The following is a 23,572-nucleotide window of genomic DNA, read 5'->3' on the forward strand; positions in this document are numbered from 1 at the left end:
AAGAACTAAACAGACATTTCTCCAAAGGAGACATACAGATGGCTAACAAACACTTGAAAAGATGCTCAACATCACTCATTATCAGAGATATCCAAATTAAAACCACAATGAAGTATCATTTCATGCCAGTCAAAATGGCTACTATCCAAAAGTCTACAAACAATAAATGCTAGAGAGGGTGTGGAGAAAAGGGAACACTCTTACACTATTGGTGGGAATGCAAACTAGTACAGCCACTATGGAGAACAGTGTGGAGATTCCTTAAAAACCTGGAAATAGAACTGCCATATAATCCAGCAATCCCACTGCTGGCATACACACTAAGGAAACCAGAATTGAGAGAGACACGTAAACCCCAATGTTCATTGCAGCACTGTTTATAATAGCCACGACATTGAAGCAACCTAGATGTCCATCAACAGACGAATGGATAAGAAAACTGTGGTTCAGTTCAGTTGCTCAATCGTGTCCGACTCTTTGCGACCCCATGAATCGCAGCATGCCAGGCCTCCCTGTCCATCACCAACTCCTGGAGTTCACTCAGACTCACGTCCATCGAGTCCGTGATGCCATCCAGCCATCTCATCCTCTGTCGTCCCCTTCTCCTCCTGCCCCCAATCCCTCCCAGTATCAGAGTCTTTTCCAGTGAGTCAACTCTTCTCATGAGGTGGCCAAAGTACTGGAGTTTCAGCTTTAGCATCATTCCTTCCAAAGAAATCCCAGGGCTGATCTCCTTCAGGATGGACTGGTTGGATCTCCTTGCAGTCCAAGGGACTCTCAAGAGTCTTCTCCAACACCACAGTTCAAAAGCATCAATTCTTCGGTGCTCAGCCTTCTTCACAGTCCAACTCTCACATCCATACATGACCACAGGAAAAACCATAGCCTTGACTAGACAGACTTTAGTCGGCAAAGTAATGTCTCTGCTTTTGAATGTGCTATCTAGGTTGGTCATAACTTTTCTTCCAAGGAGTAAGTGTCTTTTAATTTCATGGCTGCAGTCACCATCTGCAGTGATTTGGAGCTCAAAAAAAATAAAGTCTGACACTGTTTCCACTGTTTCCCCATCTATTTCCCATGAAATGATGGGACCGGATGCCATGATCTTCGTTTTCTGAAGCTTTAAGCCAACTTTTTCACTCTCCTCTTTCACTTTCCTCAAGAGGCTTTTTAGTTCCTCTTCACTTTCTGCCGTAAGGGTGGTGTCATCTGCATATCTGAGGTGATTGATATTTCTCCTGGCAATCTTGATTCCAGCTTGTGTTTCTTCCAGTCCAGCATTTCTCATGATGTACTCTGCGTATAAATTAAATAAGCAGGGTGACAATATATAGCCTTGACGCACTCCTTTTCCTATTTGGAACCAGTCTGTTGTTCCATGTCCAATTCTAACTGTTGCTTCCTGACCTGCATACAGATTTCTCAAGAGGCAGGTTAGGTGGTCTGGTATTCCCATCTCTTTCAGAATTTTCCACAGTTTATTGTGAGCCACATAGTCAAAGGCTTTGGCATAGTCAATAAAGCAGAAATAGATGTTTTTCTGGAACTCTCCTGTTTTTTCCATGATCCAGTGCAATTTGATCTCTGGTTCCTCTGCCTTTTCTAAAACCAGTTGAACATCAGGAAGTTCATGGTTCATGTATTCCTGAAGCCCGGCTTGGAGAATTTTGAGCATTACTTTACTAGCATGTGAGATGAGTGCAATTGTGGTAGTTTGAGCATTCTTTGGCATTGCCTTTCTTTGGGACAGGGATGAAAATTGACCTTTTCCAGTCCTGTGGCCACTGCTGAGTTTTCCAAATTTGCTGGCATATTGAGTGCAGCACTTTCACAGCATCATCTCTCAGGATTTGAAACAGCTCTACTGGAATTCCATCACCTCCACTAGCGTTGTTCGTAGTGATGCTTTCTAAGGCCCACTTGACTTCACATTCCAGGATGTCTGGCTCTAGATGAGTGATCATACCATCATGATTATCTGGGTCGTGAAGATCTTTTTTGTACAGTTCTTCTGTGTATTCTTGCCACCTCTTCTTAATATCTTCTGCTTCCATTAGGTCCATACCATTTCTGTCCTTTACACAATGGAGTATTACTTAGCCATTAAAAAGAACACATTTGAATCAGTTTTAATGAGGTGGATGAAACTGGAGCCTATTATACAGATTGAAGTAAGCCAGAAAGAAAAACACCAATACAGTATACTAACGCATATGTATGGAATTTAGAAAGATGGTAATGATAACCCTGTATGTGAGACAGCCAAAGAGATACAGAACAGTCTTTTGGACTCTGTGAGAGAGGGTGAGGGTAGAATGATTTGGGAGAATGGCATTGAAACATGTATACTATCATATGTGAAACGAATCGCCAGTCCCGGTTTGATGCATGATACAGGGTGCTCAGGGCTAGTGCACTGGGATGACCCAGAGGGATGGTATGGGGAGGGAGGGGGGAGGGGGGTTCAGGATGGGGAACAAATGTACCCCTGTGGCAGATTCATGTCAGTGTATGGCAAAACCAATACAATATTGTAAAGTTAAAAAAAAAAAAAAAAAGGCTTTGGCATAGTCAACAAAGAAATAGATGTTTTTCTGGAAAAAAAAAAAAAAAACTGGACAGGGAACAACAGACTGGTTCCAAATAGGAAAAGGAGTACGTCAAGGCTGTATATTGTCACCCTGCTTATTTAACTTATATACAGAGTACATCATGGGAAACACTGGGCTGGAGGAAGCGCAAGCTGGAATCAAGATTGCCAGGAGAAATATCAATCACCTCAGATATGCAGATGACACCACCCTTATGGCAGAAAGTGAAGAATTAAACAGCCTCTTGATGAAAGTGAAAGAGGAGAGTGAAAAAGTTGGCTTAAAGCTCAACATTCAGAAAACAAAGATCATGGCATCTGGTCCCATCACCTCATGGGAAATAGATGGGGAAACAGTGGAAACAGTGCCAGTTTTATTTTTCTGGGCTCCAAAATCACTGCAGATGGTGATTGCAGCCATGAAATTAAAAGACGCTTACTCCTTGGAAGGAAAGTTATGACCAACCTCAGTTCAGTTCAGTTCAGTCGCTCAGTCGTGTCCAGCTCATTGCGACCCCATGAATTGCAGCACGCCAGGCCTCCCTGTCCATCACCAACTCTCAGAGTTCACTCAAACTCACATCCATCAAGTCAGTGATGCCATCCAACCATCTCATCCTCTGTTGTCCCCTTTTCCTCCTGCCCCTAATCCCTCCCAGCATCAGAGTCTTTTCCAATGAGTCAACTCTTCGCATGAGGTGACCAAAGTACTGGACCAACCTAGACAGCATATCAAAAAGCAGAGACATTACTTTCCCAACAAAGGTCCATCTAGCAAGGCTATGGTTTTTCCAGTGGTCATGTATGGATGTGAGAGTTGGACTATAAAGAAAGCTGAGTGCAGTATTGATGCTTTTGAACTGTGGTGTTGGAGAAGACTCTTTGAGAGTCCCTTGGACTGCAAGAAGATCCCACCAGTCCATCCTAAAGGAGATCAGTCCTTGGTGTTCATTGGAAGGACTGATGCTGAAGCTGAAACTCCAATACTTTGGCCACTTGATGCAAAGAACTGACTCATTTGAAAAGACCCTGATTCTGGGAAAAATTGAGGACAGGAGGAGAAGGGGACGACAGAGGATGAGATGGTTGGATGGCATCACTGACTCAAAGGACATGGGTTTGGGTGGACTCCAGGAGTTGGTGATGGACAGGCAGGCCTGGTGTACTGCGGTTCATGGGGTCGCAAAGAGTCGGACGTGACTGAGCAACTAAGTGATTAGTAAATGATTAGTGCTGTTGAACACCTTTTCATGTGTTTATTGACCATATACATGTGTTCTTGGAGAAATGTCTGTTCAGGTTCTTTGCCCTTTTTTGAATTGGGTTGTTGGTGAGTTTTATTTTGTTTTGAGTTTCAGTTCAATTTGTATTCTGATTAACCTCTTATCAGAAATATGACCTGCACATATATTCTTGATCCATCTTGAGTTAGTTTTTTGGTAAGTACGGTCCAGCTCCATTCTTTTGCATTTGGATGTCCAGTGTTCTTAGTACTGTTTGTTGAAAATACTGACCTAACCCTATTAATTGTGTTGTCACACTTGTCAAAGTCATTTGACTATATATATGAGGTTTGATTTCTGAGGTCTCTGTTCTGTTGCCCTATATGTCTGTCTTTTCTGTCATTACCGCATTGTGTTAAGTACTGTAGCTTTGTAGTAAATTTTGAAATCAGGAAGAGTGAGTCTTCCAATTTTTTTTCAAGGTGTTTTTGCTATTTGAGGTGCTTTGCGTTTTCATAATATTAAATCTTACAGTCTTTGAACATGAGGTATGTTTCCATTCAGTAATGTCTTCTTAATTTCTTTTGGCAACATTTTGTAGTTTCCATTGTACAGGCCTTTCACTGCCTTGGCTAAGTTAATTTCTAAGTACTTTATTCTTGTTGATGCTATTATAAATGGTATTGTTTTCATCACTTTTTTCTAGACTATTCATTAGCCGAGTCTTTTGAATTTTTAGGAAATTATTTTAAAAAGTTTGAGAAGGACAAGGACACTGCTATGATTTTTGCTTTTAATTCTCTAACTAGTTATCAAATCAAAAAGAGTCCTGAGGTTAAAAATGATTTACTCTTAGTAAACCTATTTTGTCTTCTTGTGACTGCTAATGTTGTTTTCTTAAGTGTCCATAACTGTGTATGTAGTAATTTGATACCAGACCTTACTGGGCAATAGCATCAAGCTTTCCCTTTTATAATTTTTCCCTTTTCTCAAAATTGAGTTAATGTTTGACTGTTTCCATTCTGGTTTCTCATCTGAGTTCTACTGTATTTGTAGACTTAATATCCTAGATATAATAGGATATTTGATCTGGAGGTTTGAACCTATTTAAAACAATCTGTTTTGGTCTTCAGCTACTTAATTACAAATTATGTACATCTTCTAATTTAAAGAAGACTGTTCCCTAATGGAATTGATGGATGCAAAGTAGAGGTTTATTAGCCTGATTTCAACCCATCATCTGATAATCTGATGCCAGATTTTTTCTAGTGATGAACTGTAAGTCTCAGTTCATTCTGTGCTCTAGCCTTCCTGACAGACTTACAACTTATCACTTTGAATTTTTTTTTAATTGCTATATGCTCTTCATTCTCTCTCTTATAGTGTTCTTTAAATCTGAGTTTAATAAGACTACTATTCTAAAGAAATTGAATTGGTTTTTTAGATTTCTTTCTTCATTGGGATTATTTCCAGTCATATGGTAGAATTTCTTTTTTACAGCCTTTTATCCCTCTTGAAGACTATTCACCTTTATTCACCTTTTGCCAGGCTCTTATTATTATATTCTGCTCTCTTAAAAGTTTAGGGAACATGTAGAATCAAATGTAAAAAGTGGTTAGCAGAATTCCTAGTACATAGTAATGTTATTTCTAACTGCTTTCTTCATTCTCTTTACCTTGGAGGTAGTAACAAGATTCCTGCCACCTGCTGGTGCCTATAAAGGCTAAGTGTCTTTTGGAAATCCTCTTGGCTATCATATGACACCAGTGGTGCTGGTTGCTTCTTTCTCCTGCATGCATGTTATTTTACTGCCCCTGGGATCTGGTGCAGACTTAGGACTCTTGACTCCATAGTACCCTGTGAAAGGCCTCAGTAGTACTTGGTCATTAACTCAGGACTTCTATACTCTATTCTTTTCTCCCATCTCTTGAGGTTTATTTTTATTTCTGACCTCCCTTCTGATTCATCTCATCTTGTGAAAAACTTCTTCAGCTTCTTTTAATAAGCCACGGTACAGAAATTGTTCCTTGACTGTTAACATCTCCACTAGTTGAGCAGAATAGCTGTATGTGTAATGATTATAACTGGCAACCACTTGAAGCAAGAACAGCAGAATAGGATATTTTTCATAGGTCTTTACATCTCTTCCCTTGATATATTTGTTAGATACCCCAAGGGCTCAACAGCCATTCTTAGCAGCTCCTGACAATGCTTCCTGAAAATTGAGCTGAAAAGTGTTCTTCACTACCTATAAATCTGCTTCTCTAGCCCTACCCTGCTTCACAGGCTGATAGGCATAACTTGTTAGCTATTGTGAATACTTTTTGGATCTTAAAATAGTCTCTTAAGCCACCTTTCAGTATCTTCCTAATGAGCATTTGTATGTTTGAAAAGACAATATCACTATTTTATATTGGAGTAAGGGACTCAGTTGCGGCACCAAAAAAGTTTATACCTATTTTGTTTTCATATTTTCAAAACAATGCAGGTTGATGAGCCAACCCTTTCCTTGCTGCCTTCATCCACTAGAGCCAGTGAAGTGATCTGTTCCACCAATGTTTCTCACTATGAACTCCAAGTGGAAATAGGTAATAATTCTACAGTGCAATTATTTGACTCATCGTTAGAAATGAAATTGATGACAAATGATTATTTTGTAAGCAGTCTTTTTCTGTTGTTACCCACAGCATAAAACGAAATGTTAATTGTGTCAGTCAAATGGATCTATTAATTTTATTTGTCCTAAAACAGTAGCCAGATTTTTTTCAAGATTACCTCCTAGAATTTTTACTTTTTCACTGAAGTACTTGTAGAGGAGGAGGACACTGAATAAGTATTTGTTTGTAGGACAAATACTTATTTGTATTATTAGAGGTTTATTTGTACTTATTAAAGGTTTCCTACTTTATTGTAGGAAACCTCTAATCATTTGTCTGAATTAAATCAAATCATGTAAATCTTTTCAGTCACAGTCCTTTAACCAAATTACTTTCTTTTAACTTAAAACCTTACCTAAAATTCCATTTGTAGTAGAAACTGTTTTCAGTTAGGCTTGGAACAGGCTGAGTTATCGTTTATAGTCTTATACATGTGAAAATTTTTTTGACTATTCAGAAACATCTGTTAAGCACTGCAAAGAGGTACTGTGTTAGGTGCCAGGGATATAAAGCCATGTAAAACACTTGAGTTCACGTCCTCTCTGGGAAGATAAACATGAAAGACAGTTTTGTCTTATGCACTGGAAAGTACTGTAGTAGAGCTATGCTAAGCATTATGGAAATAGAGAAGATGGAGCATCCAACTGTTCATCTTGACTCTTCTAGGAGTCAAGGAAGACAGCAAAAAAGGGGCTGGATCCTGAAGCATGAGGGAAAGTTTACTAAATATTCTAGTCACGGTTTTTGTTCAAACAACAGAAAGAAGTCTTGACTACTTAATCAAAGAAGGAATTTTTTGAGCAATTTTGCTAACTCACAGAATCATTGGCTAGAAAAATATACTTGGAAAAAGCCAAGAGAAGCTCTGTGACTAAAACCACAAGAAGAGTCATAGCATAAGAGCAGTCTTGCTAATGTATATGAGTAGGTGCTTTTACCACCAGACGTTGGACCCCACTGGGGAGTTCCACACTTAACTGAAAAAATTTCTACTAAAAATGGCACCCCACTCCAGTACTCTTGCCTGGAAAATCCCATGGACAGAGGAGCCTGGTGGGCTGCAGTCCATGGGGTCGCTAAGAGTCAAATACGACTGAGTGACTTCTCTTTCACTTTTCACTTTCATGCATTGGAGAAGGAAATGGCAACCCACTCCAGTGTTCTTGCCTGGAGAATCCTAGGGACCGGGCAGCCTGGTGGGCTGCCGTCTATGGGGTCGCACAGAGTTGGACACGACTGAAGCCACTTAGCAGCAGTGGCAGCAGGTAAGTTTTAAGTGAATTCTGACTGCTCCTGCTTCCTTTGTTGTTCACTTCATCTTCCAGTTGACTAAGCTTAGATCATTGACCCTCACCTGCTAGGGTCAAGGTGACAAAGAATAAGGATTTGACTTTTTCTACAATAAAATAGCACTGGTAGAAAATGCTCCCCAAATTAGAAAGGACTTTCAGATGATGTCAATAAAAAAAGATTAAAAAAATACTCCAGTAGGTGACTGAGGAAGGACTGTCAAGGTGGTTGCTCTGTGCCTAGATTCAGGAACAAAGAGAACGTAGGCAGTAAGGAGAGAAATCTGAAAAATAAATGGATACATCTGAAAAAGGAGGTTTGGAACATATTGTGGAAGACCTTATGTGGGGTGTATAGAGGTTCACACTCTGTGCTAGAGAGACATTGTGGAATAGTGATGATGATAATAATAGCATCCAGTAGGCATTAGGCTGAACATTTTATATGAATTTTTTTCATCTCACTTGTTTACTCCTCCCATTTAATAGATGAAGATACTGAGACTCTGAGAATTTAAGTAATTTGAAAGCAGACTTTTGTCCTTGTAAGGTCTAAGCTCTCAGCTGCTGCACTGTAGTACCTTTCTTTTGATAAAACATTAAATTTAGGACAACTGGCAGCAGTTCCAGGCAATAACCTGAAAGAGAAGATCAGTGGTTTAAAACCAGAAGTATTATCCTCATCACCTGAGTATGAATCCAGTGTATGAATCCCATCAGACCTAATGAATCAACATTTCTGGTGAATAGGACCTTGGCACAGGCTTTTGAAGTAGCTCCATCAGTGGTTTTGGTGCAGTGCTGGTTCAGAATGTAGGGCAGGTGAGGAAGTCAGTCTATCCGGAGAATAAGGACAGGACTTGGGCGAGTGCTGATACTGGGGAGAAAGGGATGAACCTCAGATTAACTTCACTTCAACAATAAAAGTGGCAGAATTTGGTGACTGGAGAGAGGGAGAAAACTAATATTTATTAGATGTCTGTTAATAGATTACCATTCTAGATGTTTTTAGTTTAAAAACTAATAGCAACAAATGTGATAAGTATGTCAAGCAGCTGCAGTTCGTACACATCGCTTGTGGGAATGCGAAGTAGTTCAGCCGCTAACACTTTTGGAACTTCTTATAAGGCTAAACATACGTGATCCAGCAATCCTGCTTGAAGGTATTTGCCAAAGAAAAAGGAAAACGTGTCTACTTAAAGAATGTTTTTGGCAATTTTATTTCTATAGTCACCAAAGACTGAAAACAACCCAAGTACCTTATCAACTTATGAACAGATAAATAAATTGTGGTATGTACATTTGATGGATTATTACTCTGCCAGGCTCCTCTGTCCCTGGGATTTTCCAGGCAAGAATACTGGAGTGGGTTGCCATTTCCTTCTCAAGGGGATCTTCCAGACCCAGGGATCGAATCTGGGTCTCCACACTGCAGGCAGATTCTTTTACCATCTGAATATTGGAGTAGATTGCCATTCCTTTCTCCAGAGGAACTTCCCAACCCAGGGATTGAACCCTGGTCTCCTGCATTGCAAGCAGATTATTTACTGTTTGAGCTACAGGGAAGTCCTATTATTACTCTGCAATAGAAAGAAATTAACTACTGAAACATGGATGAATCCTAAAAGCATTATGCTAAGTGAAAGAAGCCAGACCCTAAAAAACTGTACTCCTTATGATACTATTTACATAACAAACAAATTATATCAGTGATTGCCAGGGACTGGGAGTAGGGGATTGCTGAGTAACATTCTGTTGTTGGAGTATGTCATGACTTGTTTATCAAGTCACAGTACTAGCCATTACAATAGGTATATAATGGTATACTGAGTTTAATTTGTGCTCCTCTATCTTGAGCATTTTTTCATGTGCTTATTGGCCATTTCTTTTCTACTTTTTTGGCTTGCCTGTTTAATCTTCTGCCTAATTTTTAATTGGGATGTTTGTCATTTATTATAGAACTGTAGGAGTTCTTCATGTGGTACCCTGGATGTGAGTCCTATCAGATACAAATATTGTTAATACTTTGAGTCAGTGGCTTGCCTTCTCATTTTCTTATTAGTGTTTTCTTGAAGAGTGAAAGTTAATTTTGATAAAGTCCAGGCTATCAGTTTCTCTCTTTGGTTTTTAACATGAGTTTTACGTCTGATTTTAGGAAGAGGATTTGACAACTTGACTTCTGTCCATCTTGCACGGCATACCCCTACAGGAACACTGGTCACTATAAAAATTACAAATCTGGAAAACTGCACTGAAGAACGCCTAAAAGCTTTACAGGTAACAATACAAAAAAAAAAAAAAGATACGTCTAATTTAATGTCTATTTGAGGGGATACATTTGTAAGAACTTTTCTTTTTCACATATTAGTAGTTCTGTTAGAAAAAGGTAGATTTCTTTCTTTTAATAAACATAAAATTACAGAATTGGAAAGAAAGGAAGCCAGATCAATGAAAGAACAAATAAATTCAAACTTTGGTATCTACTGTAAGTTCCTTCAAATGAATGTCATATTTGAAACTCTGGTCTGAAATTAATTTAAATATCCCTCATCAGTCCAGTCACAAATAATAGGAAAATAGAAAAAAACAAAAGCAAACAGTTTCTTTTTCATACAGCTAAGTTAAATTAGCTTCTGAATTGATAAATTTTAACAGATTGCATTTCAGGAATATTATAATACTATTTCCATTGTCACTAATCATTTTTGATATAAGGAGAGAAAGGATTTCATTTTGATATTATCTCAATTTTTAATGTATTTAACATATTTGTGCACATGTACATTGAACAGAAAAAGATTGGAAGAAATTATACTGAAATATTAACAGTGGTTCTATCATTTAGTGTTAGAAGGGACTTTTATCTTCATGTTTTAATGTATTTTTTAAATGTTTCTATCATAACACAGAACAGTTATTGAATATGACCTCTGTAGTCAGACTGTCCTACTTTCATTAATTATGTGCTCTTGAACAAATTTTCTATCTTGTTTTTAAATATTCTCTTCTATAAAATGGGAATTATAATGCCACATACTCTGTGTAAGTGGCTGTGAGATTGAAAGACATGACAGTACAAGAACAGTGCTTAGTACTAAAAAACTCCATTATTAGTACTAATAAGCTGCCACTGCTGTTATCTTCATCATGAAGAAAAAACCATTGTTTTTAAATGTCTTGTCTCTTGTGTGTCTATACTAGAAAGCAGTGATTCTATCCCACTTTTTCCGGCATCCCAATATTACAACTTACTGGACTGTTTTCACTGTTGGCAGCTGGCTTTGGGTTATTTCTCCTTTTATGGCCTATGGTAAGAAAACTCATTTTAGGTAAAATAACTCATGGTTTAGCCTGGATGATGTAATTATAAGGATGAATGTGATCTTAGATTTATGGTTTGCTACTTTTAATTTATAAACCTGGCCAATTCTAGATTTCATGATATATTTCTATATCTGGTTCACGGTGAATTTTAGTCTTCAGAAAAAAAGGTAGAATGGCTCTCATGATCAGTGAAACCACCACTGATTTCTCCAAGAAATCCATGCCTTTGAACAAGCTGTCTTTTTTCCTTTGTTTCCTTTCTCTCTCTCAATGAAGAGCTGCTATTTTTCTTCAAGCAGAGGTAGTTTTCCTACTTGTGTACACCATCCCTGTCTTTGTTTCTCTGCATTTGTAAATTTATTTAACTGCATTGTAAACATCTGTGTATGTCTCCCTTCTCTGGATTTGAGCTTCTCAAGGGCAGGATCATGTATGTATTTTTCATTTTGGTGTCCCCAGGTGCTCATAAAATACCTAGCGTGAAGTAGTGTTCAGTAGGTGTGTTGAATAAATAAATGGATTTTAGAGGTTTGATTCTTTTAGAATGCTTTTGTGGATTGCCTGTGGGTTTAAAAATATATATATTCTTACACAGTATGTATTTTTTCACTAATATTGAGTATTATTAATTCACTGTCCTAATCTCTAGCATGTCACTAGAGAAGTCTTTTTAAAGATTCTTGAAGGGAAATTACCTTTGCATAGGAAAATGGTTAGACTCTAAAATGTAGCATGTGTGTATGTGTTGATTGTTGATAAGAACATGTAAAACATAGAAACAGAGTCACTTTTAGGGTTCATCTGAGGATTTCAAGGGTCTTTTTCAGGTTCAGCAAGTCAACTCTTGAGGACTTACTTTCCTGAAGGAATGAGTGAAACTTTAATAAGGAACATTCTCTTTGGAGCAGTGAGAGGGTTGAACTATCTGCATCAAAATGGCTGTATTCACAGGTATTTATGTATTTGTATTTTACAAAATGAAAGAATTTGAGAGGAAGAAATATTTTAGGGAGCTTTTAGGAAGAAACAGTTGAGTGTTAAAATGAAGGATAGGAAATTTGCAAATGAATATTGGGGGAGGAAAGGACCAGTAGTTACCGTAGATGCTTAACATTTTATGGTTCATTCGCCAGAAACGTTCAGGCCACCTCCTCTCTGCCAAGTGCTTTGCTCAGCACTGGGTGGAATGCCTGCCCTCTGTTGAGCTCAGGTCTCAGTGATGAGAGATACAAGAACCTGCCTGTTTCAACTATAAGCTGTGAGGAGTGGGATCCTAGTTAGCTCTTGTGTTTGTTTTTTCTTAAGCAAATAAAGAGCTTCTTTACCTGCTTTTCAGCTTTATGTCATGTTTATATCGTATACAGGTGTAACTAAACCTTTGATTTCTTAAGTGTTTTTGTATGTAGCACATTGAGATTATCATACTAAATATCAGTTCTCTAGTTGCCAAACTGTAGGTACCGAAGTAATCTGCTGAATGTTGAAAACAGTGCTGCCTCTGAGATACTTGGGAAATTTGTTTTCCTTTTTAATTAAGTTACTTTTAAATAAGCTTGTTTTCTTATTGTTTATTTTACCTCCTTAAAGCTTTTTTTCGTACTGTTTATTGTTTCTTAGCAGCATTCTGGTTAACTGAAGATTTCTAACAGACAGTATTCTAATTAATCAAGCTTTTATTATACTTTACCAGACTATTGGCCATCCTGCTCTATTAGTTTCCAATTTTCCATGTTTCAAATGAAAAACAAGGCTCTTCTATAATTTATTTGACAAAGGAAATTTTTATATTAGACATGCCTTTATAAATTTTGTTAATACCATCAGAGGCTATCTTTTATTGGATAATATTACATTTAACTTTAAATTATAACTTCATGCTTAAATATTATTTTATAAATAGTATTTAATTTCCAAGGGAATACATGAATTTATTCTGACCATATTTCTATTCTTTCTTTCTTGGCCAATTTCTTAGTATTTAGGATTGTTTCTTTTTGTTCTAGGAGTATTAAAGCCAGCCATATCCTCATTTCTGGTGATGGCCTAGTGACCCTCTCTGGCCTGTTCCACCTGCATAGTTTGGTTAAGCACGGACAGAGGCATAGGGCTGTGTATGATTTCCCACAGTTCAGCACATCAGTGCAGCCGTGGCTGAGTCCAGAACTGCTGAGACAGGTCAGGTGTGGCCATTGCATTGGGTTGTCTATGCGTCTTAAGTGTTTTCTGAGTTTGACAAAAAGACAATTGTGCCCTTATATTCAGACTGATGAAAGGCCTACTGCAAGACTGTTTTATTCTTTCTTGTCAAATTTATTCTGTTAGGAATTTTTAAATGTATACCAAATATTAGGTGTATCTTGATTTCTCATGAGTTTTTTCTATTATTATTCACCATCCTTTGTCAAAAAAGAGCATATGTATGTAACTTTTTAAAGGGTATTTACACTAAAGGACTTCAAATTAATTGTTCTATAGGATTTACATGGATATAATGTAAAGTCAGATATTTACAGCGTTGGGATTACAGCCTGTGAATTGGCCAGTGGGCAGGTTCCTTTCCAAGACATGCACAGGACACAGGTAAGTGCTGCCAAAATTCCTGAACTACTTTCCCTTCATGAGATCCCTTACAGTCTAGATAATTTCTTTTAAACATCTTTTAAACTCTTAGGATCCTTACTGTCATTGTTATTGTTTTAATATTTTGCCTGAAAAAGGTTGAAGGAAAATTTTCATCTTTTAGATGTTATTACAGAAACTGAAAGGTCCTCCCTACAGTCCATTGGATGCCAGTATTTTTCCTCAGTCAGAATCCAGAATGAAAAATTCGCGGTCAGGTGTAGACTCTGGGATTGGAGAAAGTGTACATGTCTCCAGTGGAACTCGCACAGTAAATAGTGACAGATTGCAAACACCTTCCTCAAAAACATTCTCTCCTGCCTTCCTCAGCTTGATACAGCTCTGTTTGCAACAGGATCCTGAGAAAAGGTAATACTGGTCAGATCTAAATAGCATAAAACATCCGTTTTTTATAAAAGTTTATGTGATATTTGCTCCATGCCAAATTCAAATCTTCTATCAGTCTTTTTTTCAAAAAACTATAGACTAGTCCAGAAAATACCAGTGCCTAAAGCAAGTAGAAACAGTGAAGAAATGCGAAGAATACTAGGTTTGAAGTCAGAATACTTGGGCTTCAGTCTCCACTGTATCATTTCCTAACCGAATCCCCTTACAAAAATCAGTTAATGTTTTTGGACATTAGTTACTATGCTTATGTTAAGCCATTTTAGAAACTTCCAAGCAGTACAAGAGTGTTAGTTGCTAGTATTAAAGTAATTATTATCATAGATAACTATTAGCATTAATATTTTAGAAATAAGGTGTGTGTCATTTTTTTTTTTTTTTTTAGCTTCTTAATGCCTAGGATAGTTTGTTATAATTACTTAGTGCCTAATAAATGTTAAGTCATGGAGTGAAAGTGAAGGGCACTCAGTCATGTCCAACTCTTTGACACCATGGACTGCATAGACCAGAATACTGGAGAGGATAGATAGCCTTTCCCTTCTCCAGGGGATCTTCCCAACCCAGGGATCGAACCCAGGTCTCCCCACATTGCAGGCGGATTCTTTACCAGCTGAGCCACAAGGGAAGCCCAGGAATACTGGAGTGGGCAGCCTATCCCTTCTCCAGCAGATCTTCCCAACCCAGGAATTGAACCGGGGTCTCCTGCATTGCAGGCGGATTCTTTACCAACTGAGCTATGAGGGAAATCATGGAGTAGTTGAAGACAATCTCTAGAATTAATTAGTCAAGGTTGAAGCTAAGAATTGGGCCTCTTTATATATATTCTTTTTCCTTTCAATTTTTGTATATTGAGTTTTATAGCTTTAAACTTATGTTCTAACAGTTTAAAGCAAAATATCTACATTCTAATAGGTTCTTTTTTATAATTTTTTCAAAAAAATTTCAGGCCATCAGCAAGCAGCTTACTGTCCCATGTTTTCTTCAAACAGGTGAGCTGATTTATCTTTGTTGTCTAGATGTTTCTTAATACTATTAAAGTCACATCATTTTGTTAGCTTAATGGGACAGTTTGGTTACTGAGATTCTTAATAATAACTTTCTTACAAGGTAAAATTAAAAACAAAACATTTTATAGACTTTCTAAAATAAAACAAATGGAATATCATCACGTGTTACTTTATTCTAAGTTTATATTTTGATTAATTTAGAGGTATTTTTCTATATTGGCTAGAAATGATGGAGGGGCAAAATAATTCTGATAAAAATCAGTTTATTTGGTTTAGTACTACTTCTTGTTTTCAGATGATCAGAATCAAAGGCATGTTTAAGTGAAAATACCTAAAATGATTTAAACACTTCTAACATGACTTCTTTAAAAGTTATTTATTATTTTTTAAGAAATTAATGTATTGAATTTATGTGCCTTCAACCTTATTTTGAGTTTATTTAACAGATGAAAGAAGAAAACCAGAGTTCAATACTTTCACTATTGCCTCCTCCTTGTCACAAGCCATCAATATCACTGTCTCCAGCATCACCTTGGACTGAGCCAGAATGTGATTTTCCTGATGAAAAAGACTTAAACTGGGAATTCTAGGGCTGCCGGATCCTTTTATGTCCTATATACTTGACACTTTCTCCCTGCTGCTTTTTCTTCTGTATTGCTAGGTACAAATACTAGAATTATACTTGAAAATACAGTTGGTGCACTGGAGAATCTATCATTTGAAACCACTCTGTTCAAAGGAGCAGGAGTTTATAGCCCGTTCGGTTAGCTCAGAGTGCTCTGACAACTCCAGGGAAACTTTGGAATTATTACTCTAACTACATTTAATATCATCTGTGGATGACAGATGACATGAAAAAAAAATTCTTCCCCAAGCTGTGACTAACTCTTTTTCGATCTCTCAGTATGATTTTTGAGCCAGTTAAATTTTTCAGTATTTTGCTGCCTTCAGGGGAATGAGCCCGCAGAGGACAGTGCTTCTAAGTACATTTTTTACTTCCAGATCCTAGCCTTTTTGATCAGCCATTGTTAAAACAACAGGGTTTTATCCTGGCATCAAACCCTTTTCTGTTAGAAGGGAAAATGCTTATACTTTCCCACTTTCTTCTGTTAATATTTCTGTTAATATCAAACTGAGCCTCACTCACATTAAATGATTCACTTGAAATACACACAGAAGTTGTAATTTGCTTTTTTTAAAAGGGGCTAAAGTAACACTTTTCTACTTATGTAAATTATAGATCCTAAATTCATGCACCCCATAGGAGCTCAATAAAGATTTATTGAATTGAGTTTATACTTAATAACTTTGTGTGGTTTGACAGAGCTAAAACATAGATTCTAATTTGTTTTGCCAAGGAAAGCTCTTACTCAGAGAAATAGATATATAACTCTTGAATTGGGGACAACTTGGTATTTGATTCAGTGGAAGCAGATCTTCCAGACCTTTATATGATTATTCTTGCTCCTGTAGGGGGTACAACATATAAGGACATAGAGAACTTGAGGTTTTACCGTATTAGCCAAAGGGGATATGCTGTCTTAAAGGGAGTATGTATTTTGGACTGTGATAAGTTGGGTTTACCTCAGTTAGCAGATTTTACTTGCACACACTTGACATTACATTAAAAATTATTTTTAAATGATTGCTTTAAGACTTGACACTAATGAGATAAATAATATACAAATGAATAGTTAAAAACACAAACCTTTTCATGTTTATTGGCCAGTCTCCCTCAAGAATGTTTGGGGTGTTACTCCATCAAGAAGGCTCCAAGACTTGCCAACGTGGAGGAGAGAGAGGAGACAAGTACCAACTGAGGCCTTGAGCTGGGGCTGTAGTTGGGGTGGGGAGCTATAGTTCATTTCACTAACCATCTAAATTCCCCTCAGCAAGAGACACAGGAACCATAGAAGAAATTCTCCAAAATCTGTGTGGAGAGTCAATATGTGTACTGCAAAAGGTGACTGGAGGCCAAGGTACAGTGCCTCAGTTTCACTGTATTAGGGTTCTCCAGAGAAACAAAGCCAGTGGATTTTTTTTAAGTATTAAATATAGTTGACTTACAATGTGTTAGTTTCAGGTGTATAGCAAAGTGATATATGTATCTCTCTCTCTCTCATGTTCTTTTTCAGATTCTTGTCTAGTATAGACTAAAAGATATTGAATATAGTTCCCTGTGCTATACAGTAGATCCTTATTGTTTGCTTATATATAGTAGTGTGTATCTGTTAATCCCAAACTTCTGATTTATCCCTCCACCTACTCTACTTATCCCTTTGGTAACTGTAGGTGTTCTGTGTATTTATAAGGTGTTTTTTTTTTTCATTGGAGGATAATTGCTTTACAATGTTGTTAGTTTCTGCTGTACAATACTGTGAATCAGGTATATATGTGTGTGTATATAATCTCCTCCCTCCCACCCCAACTCCCCATCCTACTCCTCTAGGTCATCACAGAGCTTAAAAGGAACAAAAAAGCAATGAAATTGAATGAGATTGGGTCAGTTACAGTGATGTGTATGACCCTAGAATCTGTCATAGAGTGAAGTAAGTCAGAAAAAGAAAAATACTGTATATTAATGCATATATATATATATATATGGAATCTAGAAAAATGGTATCGATGAACCTATTTGCAGGGCAGAAAAAGAGATGCAGGCATAGAAAATGGACTTGTGGACACATGGTGGGAAAAGAGAGGGTAGGACGAATTGAAAGAGTTATCACTGACATACATACATTACCATGTGTAAAATAGATAGCTAGTGGGAAGTTGCTATGTAACACAGGGAGCTCAGCTCAGTGCTCTGCGATGACCTAGAAGGGTGGGATGGGGCATGGGGTGGGAGGAAGGATCAGGAGGGAGGGGACATACGGATACTTAACAGCTGATTCACGTTGTTGTGCAGCAGAAACTAACACAATATTGTAAAGCCATTATATCCCAATTAAATTTTTAAAAAATTGCTAACTTTTGTAGTTAATGATTTGGGAGAAGAGCATTGACACATGTATATTATCATATGTGAAACAGATCGCCAGTCCAGATTCAATGCATGGGAAGGTTGCTTGGGGCTTGTGCACTGGGATGAACCTGAGGGATGGGATGGGGAGAGAGGTGGGAGGGGGGTTCAGGATGGGGAACACATGTACACCCATTAAAAAGAAAAGAATTTTTAAAAACAAAAAAAAATGGTTAACTTTTTTAAAAAACAAAAAAACATCCCATAACCAGTTAAAGCTATGGTTTTTTAGTAGTCATGTACAGATGTGATAGTTGGACCACAAAGAAGGCTGAGCACTGATGCTTTCGAACTGTGGTGCTGGGGAAGACTCTGGAGAGTTCCTTGGACTGCAAGGAGATTAAACCAGTCAATCCTAAAGGGAATCAACCCTGAATATTCATTGGAAGGGCTAATGCTGAAGCTGAAACTGCAATGCTTTGCTCACCTGATGTGAAGAGCTGACTCATTAGAAGAGACCCTGATGCTGGGCAAGATTAAGGGCCGGAGGAGAAGGAGGCGACAGAAGATGAGATGGTTGGATGGCATCGCTGACTCAGTGGACGTGAGTCTGAGCAAACTCTGGGAGATAGTGAAGGACAGGGTGCCGGGGTCCAGCCCCGGTGGATACAGGGAATTCGAAGGGTGGATGGAGTCGGCGAAGAAAGACTTATTTATTTATTAATATAAGATTGGATTAGGAAGAAATAGTGTAGTAGGAAGATTAAGTGGAGAGAAGAGGCTGATTAACTTGGGTTACGTGGAAAACCAATAAAGTTCCAGACAAGGAGCTTGCACCATCTACGTTAGGCTGCCGGCGCCCATTTGAATATCGGAGAGTGCCCCGCCTTGGGCTCTCTCTCTTACGGATCTTAGAAGCCGGGACAAGTAAGTAGACATAGTGAGCCTCCACGCCCCAGATGGGAATTCAGCCTGAAATTAGAGTAAAGAGGAGACACGGGGGAAACCAGTCCAGCGACTGGCTCTCCTTCTATTGTCCTTCAAGGCCTTTTATACTTTTGATTATACAGAGAGATCAATGGGTAATACAAAATTATGTAGCGTTCACAGCTCAGACTCTTTCTGTGTATCTTTTTGTATACAAAAGGTCTCAGGTGATATCCATTATCTTCTGGCCAAGAGGCTTGTTAACACTTTTGGCTCTCTTCCTTAATGAATGTTAATTTCGTTTCCCCTGAAGTGTTTTTCTTTAATCTGCATCTCCTTAAAGCGCTGAAGTTAAATCTCTATAGAACAAAGGCGCAGTGCGTTATAACAAAGAAGTTACTTAACTCAAAGATCTAATGTTGCTAATACCAGGTCTACTACTTATTTTTCTATATACCAACTATATCTAAAAATAAAGGATATGAAAACTTGGCAGCCAGTATTGGCTCAACAAATGAAACTTTTAATCAGTCCTATTCTAATGATTTTGACTCTTCGGAAGCCCCTACATTCCTAGGATGTTTTAAGCTTCCTGTGCCTCCAGCGGTCAGGAGGCCTCTAACAGTCACGTACGCAGCTGTATGAGTCCTGCAGGCAGGCTAGAAAGCCATCAGAGGGGTTTTTGGATTGAAACACTCTTTCAAATGCAGAAGACTAAAGCCCTGAATTGACTTTTTCCAGAGAATGTCAGAAGAGTGGAAAAGCAGGCAGATTCTTATTTTTTGGGGGGTGGATGCTCAGGAAATTCCAGGGGGAAAACCTGAGGTCTAATTAGCCTTGCCATCAGAGCTCTGCCGCATGACCTTGTCACGGGTGGAATTCCTCACGCTGGTTCCCAGTCCATGTGGTCGCGAAGACTCAGACACAACTGAACAACAAAAGAAGTAGATATGGTAATTAACAGCCTCACCCTGAGAGTGAATGCCTTAAATTTTGTTCCTGAGGATCCTGGAATGCTGTATCAGTTTTTTTCATCACTGTTATAACAAATTAACACAAATTTAGTGACTTCAAACAACCACAAGTTTATTATCTTACAGTTCTGGAGGTTAGAATTGTAAAATGATTTGGCAGGGCTACATTCCTTCTGCGAGCTCTCAAGAATTTGCTGCCTTTTCCAGCTTCTAGGATAGCCTATCTCCAGATCATTAATCACAGCTACAGAGTACCTTTTGCCATGTAAGGTAACATGGTCACAGGTTCCTGGGATTAGGTTGTAGATATGTTGTTGACTGGGTGTAAGGGGGGACAGTTATTATTCTGTTTACCATACGTGACCTAATCTTGGTATCTGCTTTCTGAAGGATCCAACCTAGCCCAGCCACTTTGGCCAAAATGTCCCCCCATGAATTTCTACAGTACTTTCCCCAACAACACTTGTGACTCTAATTCTGTGTTTATGTCCCCAGTATACTGAGTATGTCTTGAGAACATTGTCTTATTCATGAGTATATAGTGTTAAGCAAAATGTTTGGCATTAGACATTTAATAAATATTTAAGGGATTCTTTGAATAAAGGGCATAGGTCTTCTGCTTTTGCTGTTTTTTAAAAAGACTTGAAAAAAATGTATTTCCATGGTAGGAGATTTTTTATTTATTTATGTCACAGTATTGCCATTAAAAGTTTAATGAGGCAAAGTGATTTGAGATTTCCATCTAGTAAGTTATTTCCTCCTTTACTGCAAGCTAGTAGTAGAGAAAGTCACTCAGTCATGCCCGATTCTGACTGTAGGGACTGTAACCTGCCAGGCTCCTCGTCCATGGAATTCTGCAGCCAAGAATCCTGGAGTGCATAGCCGTTCCCTTTTCCAGGGGATCTTCCCAACCCAGGTCTCCTGCATTGCACATGGATTCTTTACCGTCTGAGCCATCAGGGAAGCCCAAGAATATTGGAGTGGGTAATCTATCCCTTCTTCAGGGGATCTTCCCAACCCAAGAGTCAAACCAGGGTCTCCTGTACTGCAGACAGACTCTTTACTGGCCGAGCCACCAGGGAAGACCTTACTGCAAGCTAGATCAATGGTTTTTTCAATAAGTGTTTAGTTGCCTCTTAGCTGTCAAATACATTTCTCCATGCTTCCCCTGCTCTGCCTCACTGGAAACTACACATCCCATGCTCCCTCACTCCCAGTTTCCAGGACTTCCCTGATGGCTCAGACAATAAAGAATCTGCCTGCAACGCGGGAGATCCAGGTTCGATCCCTGTGTTGGGAAGATTCCCTGGAGAAGTGAATGGCAACCCACTCCAGTATTCTTGTCTGGAGAACTCCATGGATGAGGCTACAGCCCATGGGGTCGCAAAGGGTTGAACATGACTGAGCAGCTAACACTTTCAGAGGGCAGAAAGGGAGAGAACAGTTCTCCTTGCCCCACTCCCCTGTTTCTTGTGGTGTCTCTCACTGGTTGTATCTTCTTTGACTTCTGGCTTTAGGACTTGGGTCACAACACTTCTTCCTGATGTCCTGAGGGTGGTATTTTCTCCTCTTGCCAATCTCTGGATTGCCACATCATCCCTTTTAGTTTCTTAGCCTTGTTTTCCATTACCCATGAAACCAATTCCCTATGTTCCTTCTACTTGGAAGATCCAAGGGTATTTGTGCTTTCCCAGTCATACTCTGATTGATACATGCACTGGCAACTTTGAGAATTGTTAGAAATTCTTGGTCTCCCTCCCAAAATTACTACTTTGATTATGCTATTAAATGAGTGATCAGGGAATTAATGTTTTCTATCAGCAAATTCTATTTGAACTCCATAGACTTTATGATTTATGGTAGAAAATGGAAACTGACAAAAATTCTATAAATTGAAATTCTTACTTTTCAAGAGTAAACCAAAGTTTAACAATATTCAGACATTTTATTTGGTAAGAATAGAACCAGTCTCTTGGTTTAAATCCTATGGTGATTAGCTAGATACTTTAATGCAGTTTCTGTTTTATACAGTTTCTTCCTGAGTTCTGTGTTATCAAAGAGGCTGTTTCATAGTCAAAGTTAGAAAGTCACTCCAGTGTATTAGATGCCTCAGGTCTTAGTACTATTAAACCTGTTTTTTATTATCTTTATAGTATAAAAAGTTGTAGTATCAGATGATATTGAAATTAATAGATGTTCTACAGGCCCAGGGATTTGCATACTATTGAATCTAGAGCTCAAGAGTTAAAGTATATTCATACCAAAGGCTAAACTGCAAATAGAGACCCTGAAACTGGGTGATCAGGGATAATTTAGAGCATAGCAAAGATTTGGGAAATAAGAGAATAGTGGAAAGGGGAAAAGCTGGGAAATAAAACTTTACTAATGAATACGTATTTCTGAGTTTATTCCCTAAGGTTCATAAACAAAAACACATTTACATCAAAAGTGTTTCTTTTTCATTTTAATTAAAACAAAATGGTTCTAACAAGATGAAATTTGGTTACTGATTCCTATCACACAAAAAGGACTGATCTCCAAACCATTTTGCTAATTGGAGAAATGCTATTCTTTTGGCCTCACATATCATTCTGAACTGTTTAACATTTGGATAATATCACAAATGAGCGAACATTTTTCAATATTCTCTTTTAATTTTTTTTTTTGGCCGCATTTTATGGATTTCATACTCTGGGATTGAATCATTTATATGAACTAAGCCTGCTGAAACCATTCGAGGACTTGTAAATTTTCCAGTGTAGCTTTCTCCTCTTTTGTTAACCTCTGGAGCAGTATATGGTCTTGCAAAGCGTTTGAACTGATTATGGCTATCATCTGGGCTCTTTTCTAAAAGCCTTGCTCTTGATTTTGCATTTTCAAGATGCTTAAATGAAGTCACATGTAATTCCTCAAATCTATCCGAACAATCCTAAACATTAAAATAAAAGATCAAGTTGGTGAGTTAGATTTCTTGAGTACATTTTAGATTTACAAGGACTAAAGTTTATAATATCAATAATGAATGAGAGCATTCAAATGTTTTATAGATGGTCCCTAAATTCAGACCCTACATTCAACACCTGCCATCAGATACCATAGAAACCATACTTTAAATAATCTTATTGTTTCAAAGAATCTGTTGTTTCAAAAGAGATGCAAGATATGAGCTGGAAACCAGAAATCTTAAAGGAGCTGTCTTCAGGGGTCAGACTCCTAGGCAAAGCCAGCCCTCCTTTAATTCTCTAAATTAGCTCTTCCCCAACCCCAAATATAAATTATGAACTCATTTCACTTTTTAAATCATCTAAACATTCTTTAAAAATTAACACTTTCTTTGATATATCCATACACACATATGCAGAGCTCAGCATCAATATGGTTACGTTTATTGTGATTTTTGTTGTTATTCAGTGGCTAAGTCATGTCTGGCTCTTTGCAACCTCATGACTGCAGGATGTCAGGCTTCCCTGTCCTTCACTATCTCCCAGAGTTTGCTCAAACTGATGTCCATTGAGTCTAAAATGTTAAAAATTTTTGTGTATATTCTAAGACTAAACAAATTTTACATTTAAGAAAGTAACTGGAAGGAAAT

At 38.0% G+C, this 23,572-nt stretch overlaps 2 protein-coding genes across 3 annotated transcripts in view; one reads left to right on the forward strand and one right to left on the reverse strand.

Moving 5' to 3' along the window:
• Positions 1–16,285, forward strand: part of STRADB (STE20 related adaptor beta) — a 34,081-nt gene extending 17,796 nt beyond the window's left edge. For both annotated transcript variants that reach the window (XM_004004826.6, XM_060410236.1), the window contains exons 4-12: positions 6,302–6,401; positions 9,915–10,036; positions 10,961–11,069; positions 11,911–12,034; positions 13,087–13,258; positions 13,559–13,663; positions 13,827–14,071; positions 15,054–15,096; positions 15,561–16,285. In XM_004004826.6, the coding sequence (XP_004004875.1) occupies positions 6,302–6,401; positions 9,915–10,036; positions 10,961–11,069; positions 11,911–12,034; positions 13,087–13,258; positions 13,559–13,663; positions 13,827–14,071; positions 15,054–15,096; positions 15,561–15,704 (1,164 nt within the window). In that variant the 3' untranslated portion in view covers positions 15,705–16,285. The remainder of the gene's footprint in view (positions 1–6,301; positions 6,402–9,914; positions 10,037–10,960; positions 11,070–11,910; positions 12,035–13,086; positions 13,259–13,558; positions 13,664–13,826; positions 14,072–15,053; positions 15,097–15,560) is intronic.
• Positions 16,286–22,601: 6,316 nt separating this feature from the next.
• The window catches only part of C2CD6 (C2 calcium dependent domain containing 6), a 124,339-nt gene continuing 123,368 nt past the window's right edge, over positions 22,602–23,572 (reverse strand). Inside the window, exon 18 of the mRNA XM_060410242.1 lies at positions 22,602–22,909. Coding sequence (XP_060266225.1) covers positions 22,619–22,909 — 291 coding nt within the window. The 3' untranslated portion in view covers positions 22,602–22,618. The remainder of the gene's footprint in view (positions 22,910–23,572) is intronic.

This window comes from Ovis aries, chromosome 2, assembly GCF_016772045.2.
Source record: "Ovis aries strain OAR_USU_Benz2616 breed Rambouillet chromosome 2, ARS-UI_Ramb_v3.0, whole genome shotgun sequence".
Lineage (NCBI taxonomy): Eukaryota > Metazoa > Chordata > Mammalia > Artiodactyla > Bovidae > Ovis > Ovis aries.